At 36.6% G+C, this 10,433-nt stretch overlaps 1 protein-coding gene across 1 annotated transcript; it reads left to right on the top strand.

Moving 5' to 3' along the window:
- Positions 1-2,687: 2,687 nt before the first annotated feature.
- Positions 2,688-3,671, top strand: LOC122680432 (olfactory receptor 51T1). Its single transcript, XM_043881829.1, has one exon. It carries the CDS (start codon positions 2,688-2,690, stop codon positions 3,669-3,671), a length of 984 nt encoding a protein of 327 aa, XP_043737764.1.
- The last annotated feature ends 6,762 nt before the right edge of the window (positions 3,672-10,433 follow it).

The following is a 10,433-nucleotide window of genomic DNA, read 5'->3' as shown; positions in this document are numbered from 1 at the left end:
TGATTTTTTGTCATCTTTTGATTACATTCCCATTCTAAAACTCCTGTCTACTACCACCAGCATGTGGAGGTATACACAATACAAATATATGTGGACATCCACACATATTTTTATACAAACTGATTGACTCTACAAATATTCTCTAAATAAGCCATAAGGACATTGCTCTGTGTTTTACTTATTTCTCATCTCTATACTTCCTCTAAGTCACATACTAGTATATAATAGAAACTGTTCTTTCATTTTCAAGGAAGAATATCACAGTGTTCAACTGTCTAACTTCTCTCATAAGCCTGATTTCTCAAATGGTCTATGGTTTAATAAAAAAAAGGTTTAATGGATTTTGAAGTTAGTAAATTTGGCTTTGAATTCTGAATGTGTATGTATAATTTTACCTTGTCAGTTTCATTTCCTTTCTCTAAAATAGAAGAATAAACATCTGTATCAATTTTTCCTGGTATTATATAAAATTACATGTAAATTGGCTAACAAATGGTGACACATATAAAAGACTTTGTTTTCCTTTTCTCTTAACTTACCTTCCTTCTTCTCCCAATCAATAAGAGGATTAATTACTCTCCTTATGCGCCCAATATCTATGGAAACAATTTGCCCCCAAAGCTTCCAGTCTCAATTTGTATTTCTCTAATCTAGTCTTTATCTATCTATCCACCTGTTAATACACCTAATGAAAACTAGTTTATCTGAACTTTTATCACCTTGCTTTGTCTCTGGAGAAAATATAAAGATGAACACATATGTTTTATGTCCAGAGAGCCAGAATTTTAGAGGAAGAAAGAAATGTGATCAACCAATAGAATATTAATGTAATAAAAAGCATATGTAAAGTACTGTTGAAAGACAGTCAGTAGATCGAGAGACTTTATTGCAGAGAGATTCCAGGGTGGTTATCACAGAAAATGAATTCACTTTTAATCTTTGCTTATCAAATTGAAAAAAAGTTGTCACTAGTCTTCCTGATTCTTTGTGTTTTATTCTCAATTAAGTATAACAATACTAAATATTATAGCAGAAAAAGCAATTAATTTTTTTCCTTTGGTGTAACAAGTAATTTTATCTGTAACCATCTAGAGTAGATTGAAGGATGGGAAGAAAATAACCAGCAATCCCTCATTTATCTTTATAAAACAACTGGAAGGATCTGCTACTCACAAATTCCTTGTATCTACTCTGTCACTGGTGCAGAAAGCCTAGACTAGTGAAAAATAAGAGTAAGAATATTATGATTGGCTATATCTACACAATGGTTAGGCTAGGTATATGATTCCTTTTTAGTTTTTTTCTTGATAACTAAGTGTCCCAAGTAAAAAATTAAAATGAGCAATGACAGTAGTGCTCACTGAAACAGTCCTAAATAGAATTGCAATGCTTGTCTTAAATATCAATTACAGATTCTGCCTCCCTTATGACATCATGTGTGTGTGTGCACGTGCGTGCGTGTGTGTGTTTGCAGCTATTACTCTATGGGCTTTCTCAGTGAACTACCTGATATTCCAGTTTATGATAGCACCTCATCCTGTCTGTCTCTGAGTGTCTCTCTTCAAGCTCTTAGTCCCTGCTTCCATTCCATTAATGCTTTTTACAGTCATTCATCTCATTTTGCTGAGGGCCTCTCACATTTTTTTATACAAGTATTTTGTCTGGCCTTACCCCCTATCTCTAGATTAGGATGCTTAAAACCATGTATTCTAAAATATTATTTGAACATTTTCACAGGATTCATTAGGGCAATCTACTCATAGTGAGTTAGTTATAAGTTACATGGTAGACACCTATGGGAAGGAGTAGAAAGAAGTACTAAAGTGTAAGCTTGGAAAAAAGGAAGATAAGGTCTTGTTATTTCAGTAGACCACGAAAAGGATACAGAGAAACAGAATTAGAGCACAAGATGATGTGGAGTAGAGGAGAGAGGAATTAAGGAAGCTACTCCATTAAAGGAAAAGAAATAAAGAAGCTCTGATACCTAAAGGATATTTCTAATAGAGTCCACTAGGAGAGAATGGCTAATAATTCAGGTACAAGGGTATTTCTGGATATAAAATCCTAGCCTATCATCCAGCAAGAACATTATGAAGTATGCTTTCACACGTGCCCTTAAGAACTGCCCTTAAGCACTTCTCCATTATTTCTGTAAAAACTCATATAGCTTGGAGACTTTTTTTTTTTTGAGGGCACCACACAGCATGTGGGATCTTAGTTCCCCAACCAGGAATGGAACCCATTGTTCCTGCAGCAGAAGCTCACAGTCTTAACTGCTGGACAACCAGAGAAGTCCCAGCTTGGAGATTTAATACTAAGACCCAACAGTTGTAATCACAGTTGTTGTTTTGTTGGTATGTGTGCATGTGTGTGACATAAGTCTATAAGTATTTCCTACTTCAAGTCAGGGCTGGTCTGGGCAATAGGGTGGGATGAACCTAGAGAGATTGATGGTTTTAATTGGGAGATGGTAGAGAAAGAAAAATAGGGCCAGGTCTGATAAGAAAAAATTAAGATACTGTAGAATTATGTGATAGGTATCATAGTTAAATTGGAGGTTTTAAATACAGAGACACATTGTGCAATTTGGGAAGAGTTTATAGAAAAGTTAGTGCTTGAAAAAGGATCAATATGACAAATACTATTATTGTTATCTCTTTTTTTTCAGGGCGTGTCCTCAACCCACCATGATGATTTTCAATAACACCACATCCTCCACTTCAACCTTCCTCCTCACTGCATTCCCTGGGCTGGAACTCTCCCACGTCTGGATCTCCATCCCTGTCTGCTGTCTCTACATCATTGCTCTCTTGGGAAATAGTATGATCCTGTTTGTCATCTCTGTTGAGCAGCGTCTCCACAAGCCCGTGTACTATTTCCTCTTCATGCTGTCAGCTGCTGATTTGTGTCTGACCATCACCACCCTCCCCACTGTGCTTGGGGTTCTCTGGTTTCATGCCCGGGAAATCAGCTTTACAGCTTGCCTCATTCAAATGTTCTTTGTACATGCTTTCTCCTTCCTGGAGTCCTCTGTGCTGGCAGTTATGGCTTTTGACCGCTTCATGGCTATCTGTAACCCACTGAAATATGCCACTGTCCTCAAAGACAGGATGATCATGGTGATCGGACTATTCATATGCATACGGCAACTAATCTTCCTCTTTCCTATACTTCTAGCCTTGAAGAGTGTATCTTTCCAGGAAAGAAAGGAGCTTTCCCATCCATTTTGTTACCACCCAGATATAATCAGAGATACATATTCCAACCCCTGGATCAACAGCTTTTTGGGCTTGTTTCTTCAGCTCTACATGACTGGCACTGACTTACTGTTCATTCTTGTCTCCTATGTCCTGATAATCCGTGCTGTCCTGAGCATCGTGGCCCCCAAGAAGCAAAAAAAAGCTCTCAACACTTGTGTGTGTCACATCTGTGCTGTCACTATTTTCTATGTGCCAATGATCAGCCTGTCCTTTACACATCGCCTCCTTAGCTCTACTCCAAGGGTGATCTGTAGCATTTTGGCCAATGTTTATTTGCTCTTACCACCTGTACTGAACCCTGTCATTTACAGCTTGAAGACCAGGACGATCCGCCAGGCTATGCTCCAGCTACTTCAAACTAAAGGTTCATGGAGCCGTAATGCGAGGGGTCTTAGAGGATCGTGGGACTGAAGGGGAGAAATTTTCAGTACATAAAGTATTTAAGTAGGAGAGGGATTTATATCCATGTCATCCTCAGGCACTGCAATTACTAAGACAATTTAAGTTAAATTATAGAAGTAGGAAGACAAGAATCCCCTAAATTTATCAAAGAGTTCAAACAAGCAAACATTAATTGTGTGTTAGTCCCTCAAACATTTGGGGCTTTCCTGGTAGCTCAGTTGGTAAAGAATCTGCCTGCAATGCGGGAGACCTAGGTTCGATCCCTGGGTTGGGGAGATCCCCTGGAGGAGGGCATGGCAACCCACTCCAGTATTCTTTCCTGGAGAATCCCCATGGACAGAGGAGCCTGGTGGGCTACAGTCCATGGGCTGGCAGAGTCAGACAGGACTGAGCAACTAAGTACAGCACAGCACAGCCCTCAAACATTTAAAACTATTACGTGGACTTTTGTGCATATTAAAAGCACAGAAAGGCTAAACGCACACAGAGTGAAGTCATCTTAGTCCATCCAGTTAAACAATTTAATTATCTGCTTAAAAATGATAATTCTTAGGACCAAAACAAATGACAATAATTTTATTTTTCATTCAGCTGAACAAAACCATTTATTTCTGTGGTCAAATTTCCCAGTGGGAATTGAAGATTTTTTGGTAAAGCTGGTAAACAGAAGAGTCACATGTGTGTGCAAAGGTTCACACATAGAAATTTGTAATTTCAAACTGGGTAATTATTGTAGTAATTGGCTGTAATTGTAGTAATTGACAGTAATAATTGACTGGTTTCATTTCCTAGATCACCTTCAGAGACCCCTGCCTCCTTCTGGATACATGCCCTGAACTTCTCTTTTTGTTTTTTCCCTTTAATCCTTTTCCTCCTTAACAAAAATGAAACTTTCCAAGTTCTGATTTGTTACACCTACAATGAGTGCAATTTATAAAATCACACATCACCTTCTATTATTTTTCCCATGGCCTTGACAGTCTAATACAGTTCTGATTCTGACTCTATGCCCCTCTTCAGTGTCTCTACTGTGCCTCAGGACTGAAACTTTTCTCTATTCGCCCTGGTTTGTTGAGTTGTTAATTTTCTCCCTAGCTGTTAGGCTTCTTAACCTTTTTGTGTACTTTGTTACCATAGAATTGCACAGTGGTTTTGATGCTTTTTAATATGACATTTGTGGATTACCTCTGTTAACAATATTTATTTTCTGAAAAAGTAGGCTCAGTACAGGGTTGACAGGATATTGGGAGAATTCTCCTAACTTTTGTTTCACACAAAGGGTTATGAAATTTTAATTCCACTCAGAAATTTATGTGTAAGCTCAATGGACCAAACAGATACTCTGATCTAAGCCACTCATCTCCTCCCTCTAAGCCAGCTTCCTATTTCTAGCAGACAGGGAGTTGTTGTTGTTTAATCTCTAAGTCGTGTCTGACTCTTTGTGACTCCATGGACTGCCGCATGCCTGACTCCTCTGTACTCCACTATCTCTCAGAGTTTGCTCTAATTCATGTCCATTGATTCGGTAAAGTTATCTAGCCATCTCATCCTCTGCCATCCCCTTCTCCTTTTATCTTCATTTCCCCCTAGCATCAGGGTCTTTTTCAATGAGTCAGTTCTTTGCATCAGGTGGCCAAAGTATTGTAACTTCATGGATCACAGCATTGTCGTGGTGATGGGGCTTGTATAACTCAATGAAGTTATGAGCCAGGCTGTGCAGAGCCATCCAAGATGGACAGGTCATAGTGAAGAGTTCTGACAAAATGTGGTCCACTGGAGAAGGGAATAGCAACCCACTCTGGTATTCCTGCCTGGAAAACCAGACAGGGAACCCCACTCCCAAATTCTGGTATGTTTGCTTCAGCTTTCTGTTCAGCTCAAGTGCTAACAACCCTATGACTCTGCTTTGCCCAAACCCCAACCCACTTTTCTCTAACCATAAGCAATGATATCCACGTATTGTTTATAGTGCATATTATTTGCATGATTTCCTTTTTATACAGAATATTAAGATGTTTTTGATATCTCACTGGAATCACTTAAATGTCACACAAACGTCTATGCCTGAAGCCACTATTTTAAGTTGAGAAAAATCAATGTATGAGCATACCGAAAGTAGTGCAAATGGAAATAACATTTATTTTTTTAGCCTTCAAGACCAGCATCACAGCACAGAAGCTCTCTTGGCCTTGTGAATTTTGTGGGAAACCTTTATATTTCATCATACCACAATTCAATATTTCAGATTTCAATATTCCATCTTCATGTTGCTGCCAAATAAATGTGTCTTTGGTTATAACCCCTTCAATGTGATAGAAGACAACTATTATGTAAAAGTTCAAGAGTCCCAAGGTATAGACATGAAATATCTATACCTTATCACAGAAAAAGATGATTAAGAATGGAAGATATTTTTATTAGTCAGGCAGCCTATTAGTAAGCCCAGGAAAAAAAAAATCTTAAGGAAAGAGACTTAAGTAAGAGAATTTTGTGAATTTAGGTAAGAATTGTAGGAATGGGGTGAGGCAGAAAAACTGTCACAGGACTGGGCATGTTCTAGATGAGGTTACACAGTACTCTTTGAGGACTCCAGGGAATGACATAAAATACCAAACAATGTTTTTCAATATTTATGTTTTTGAGTCCAGACATTACTACGCCTAGAGAGGAAAGAGGGCTTGTATAGCAGCTATGAAAGGCTGGTGGAAATGAAGAATTATGAAACAAGAAAGAAAAATATTTTTCTTTAAAGAGCATCACACTACAGCAGAGGCTATCACTCTGAAACCATCCTGTGGCAGAGTAGACAGCCCACACCACACCCTAAGCTAACCATCCAAACATTCCTTTACCAGTTCTTACCAATATCAATGGCTTTTTAATTGCTTCTTTGGAAGAGCTTTCTAAAATTTTTTTTTCCTTTTCTTTCTTTTTTTTTTTTTTGTAGATCCACAACACTTCACAATTCATATATTTTAAAACATCTGGAAAAATACATATATATATATATTTTTTAATTTTCATAAGTCTGATACCCAAATGCATTAGCAGCAAACAACAAAGCTAACATGAACTGCTGTGAATATACTTATGGACATTATTTATTTCAATTGTGTGAATATTAACACATTTCACTTCAGTAATATAACTGTGTTAGAATACAGGATAATGCCCCAAGTGTTACAGAGCCTTTCTAAAGTATAAAAAATTCTGAGTTCCGAATGTTTTAGGTGAGCAATTATAGAAATGTGTAATCGTTCTTCCAGTTTTGTGATTGTCAGTATATAAAGCAGCCTGCTATATGTGTTAATCTTTCATTCCTCCGAATGTACTTTTCATATTCAACTCAAAATTCAATTGCTCAATACCAAAATTGCCTTCTCAATGTTGAAACACTTTCATCAGTGTACTTTATAGTAGTTGTTATTAGTAGATGACTTTGCATTTTGGTGTTATTTCAAGCAATGCATTTAATATATTTGGGTTTTTTCTAAAAAAATTATAAATGTCATATATATGTATATTTAGATATAATTACATTTTTGTGAATATATTGGGAAATACAGAAAAGTATTTAAAAGATAACAAAAATCATTCACAATTCTACCATTGAGAAATATTATATGATCTATGACCTAAACTCTTTTTAATAAGCCAAACTAGTACACACACAACATATATTTATGAACCAGGGTAGTAGGGTATATTTCAACATATATTTCTGCTTGTAGATTTGCCTGATGTTACTCACTATTCTCCATTAAATCATATTTTATATTAGATTAACTTCCTTTAGGAAGCTTTCCTCTGATTCTTCACTAAAATAGGCAAACTGCCATTCTTTTATTTGTGCTTTCTCACATTCATGCTTAAGCTTACCATACTTTACTCAGTTAATTTAATTATCTGTTTGTTCTCCCTACCACCAGACTATAAGCTTGAGAGTAGGCCTATGCTTTATTTTCATTTAATCCTAAATGCTGGGAGCCATTAGGGGAGGTCCCGCCCATGACGAGGTCATGAGGAAAAGACCTGACAGGCAAGGCCGTCTAGGACAAGGGATCCTCCAGGTTGGCCTCGGCCTCTACCCCACTCTGTATTCTCTCCCCTTTTCTGCTGTTGTTCTTGTTTGCCCTGCTGCAGATTCTTGTGTTGCCTGCCGAGAGCTCTCCTGCTCCTCTTTCACTGAATAAAGACCAACTTAAAACCCTGATTAATAAATCTCCTGGACGCTGGTACCCGATGAAGGGGCCAGGGATGAAGGAAATGCTTCAGTTCGAACCCTTTTGCTGGCATTCTGGCTTGTGTGATAAATGTGTGCTCTCATTGCAAAAAATGCTCATGATTGTTCTAAACATCCTAAGCACAGTACACTAACAAAAGAAACTATTAAGCATAGGCCCCTTCGCGGGGTGAGAAAAGCTCCACAAATATTATAGCCACAAATGTGCCTAATAGAAAATACTTTAGAGAGAGATTAGCTGGCGACTTCTTGCAGGTAGTTAACTTTTAGACTAAGAGCCTGTTTTGTGCCATATCTGCTGTTTCTGCAGCCCTTCGCATTTCTGTTCTGTAAAAATGTAATCCTATCTAGTTCCCATAGAGATGATGCCTATTAGAAAGAAAATAGATTAATTATAAGAAAAACAGGGTCGGCTACTGAAGTTGCTTAAGTCACACTAGGTGCAAGCCATAAAATGTTAGCAGGCCTGAAGGCCAAATGATAAGAAAGACTCTTGTGAACGAAAAGTATGTGGGTGACATCCTGTTTCTGTTGAAGGTCAAGTTGCTGTAATGTTTGGAGATGCCCTGTGTGTAAGCAATGTGCACTTCCCCCAGAGATGTTGTTAAGGGTATAAAGGGGCCGTGCAAAAATAAACTTCAGACTCAGCCCCGAGCTTTGTCTCACTCTCTCTCTCATTCGCCGACGCCGTTCATCCTGAGGGTTCCCCTGGATCCTGCTGGGGCTGGACCCTGGCACCTAAACATCTAATTTAGTGTTTAGCAAATACCACTTAGTTCTGACTGCTGCGTTGCATGGGTGAATAATATTTAGTAGTATTTGTATATTATGGTTTATATTATACTTCTTATTATTTAACATTTCAGTATTTTATGGTATTTTTATTATAGAAAATAACTCTCAAAATATATTCCTATAAATACATATTTGACCACACATAGAATGTGAATTGTTAAATTGAGTGGGTTAGTTTGTAGGTTCTGGAAACACACTGCCTGGGGTAGATTCAAGTTTCTAACACCATAGTTCTGTGTCCTTGGAAAAGCTAACTGCTCAAAGCTTTAAATTCTTAATCCCCATAACAGAGGGGAACTCATAAAATCTACCATCCTATGCTCTTGCAAAAATTAATGGAGTTAATGCAGGTAAATATTTAGCCCAAAGTCTGGTACCTGGTAAATGGTGAACGTTGCATATATCATATTATTATCTTCTAAACTGTAATGATTTAAAAGCCATTCAAATATCTAATCGCTTTTCACTTTTCCTTTCAGCTTTTACATTTTTCTTATTTCTTTAGAAAATTGTTCCCATCCAGAGGTTAATTTATTTACTTATACTAAAGTAGATTTAAAAGTTAGCTTTGAACATACCTCTTCATTTATCTTATTTTTGTGTGTGATTAAAGATCACAAACACATGTGTAGTTTAAATAGGTGCTAATTTTTTCTACCATAATTATTTGAATAGTCAACCTATTTCAATATTGCTCTGATATTCCTTAATTATACATTAAGTTTTCATATCATGTATGGTATATTAAAGTGTGTTTTTTATATTTCCTTGTTTTTCCCATTGATTCATTGACCAAACTACACAGAATTTATAGCTGAGTAATAGTTGTTCTTATTATAAAGAGCCTTATTACAATTTTTATTTATTATTATCATACTCTTCAGTTTAATCTTATATATCTATTTTTGGAATTATTGGATAAATTTCTAAATATGCTACTGGGAGCTTGATTGAAAATGCATTAAACCTGTATGGTAATTGAGGAAAAGGGACAAACTGAAATCTGTTTACTCTTCTCATCAAGAAACATTTATTGACATCTTATGACTTGAGTTATTGTAAAGATTTGAATATCTGAGTTGAGGGTAAACACTAAAAAGAGAATAAGTATTCTTTCTCATGTTTTTCATGACAATGTATTTGCTCTTTCTTGTGGTTAAACAGAACACTGACTGTTTTTTAGGGCAGCTTCTTTAACCTAAAATGTATAGTTATTCCTTAATGATTTTGGCAATGTTTTCTATCATTCCAGATATTCTGGAATGCTGTATGCCTGCAGTTTATCATCATATTCTGAATTTTAAAAGATTTTACTGCTGTTGTTCAGCAATAAAATGTGTTGAGATGAGAGTTGAGAAACGTGTCAGACTACTATTCAAATGTCATTTCCATACACCATACAAGTGTTGGAGATATGCCAATTAGTGTGCTGTGTGCAGTTATTTTAAAGAAATGAATTACAAGAAAGAGAGGCAGACATGTGAACTAATAAACATAACATAATTGGAAACTGTTAGGGTCCTCAGAGAATTTAGTAGTACAAACTGGGAGGATGTACAAAAGTTTGTCCCTCATTTTCCTAAAGAAGCTATAGACATCGAGACAACATCAGTTGTTGCACAACAAGAACTCAGTGAAATTCACCTGGGGACATCAAATCTATAGTAATATTTAGAGAACAATTTCTTCAAAATGCTTTTTGGGAACATCAATAATATTAATTATTTATGATT

This window comes from Cervus elaphus, chromosome 1, assembly GCF_910594005.1.
Source record: "Cervus elaphus chromosome 1, mCerEla1.1, whole genome shotgun sequence".
In the NCBI taxonomy this organism is placed as follows: Eukaryota; Metazoa; Chordata; class Mammalia; order Artiodactyla; family Cervidae; genus Cervus; species Cervus elaphus.
This window is presented reverse-complemented; position numbering and strand designations above follow the sequence as displayed.

Bases quoted from the DNA above. Each gene is read 5' to 3' on its own strand.
- LOC122680432 (XM_043881829.1), top strand. From the start codon at position 2,688: ATGATGATTTTCAATAACACCACATCCTCCACTTCAACCTTCCTCCTC.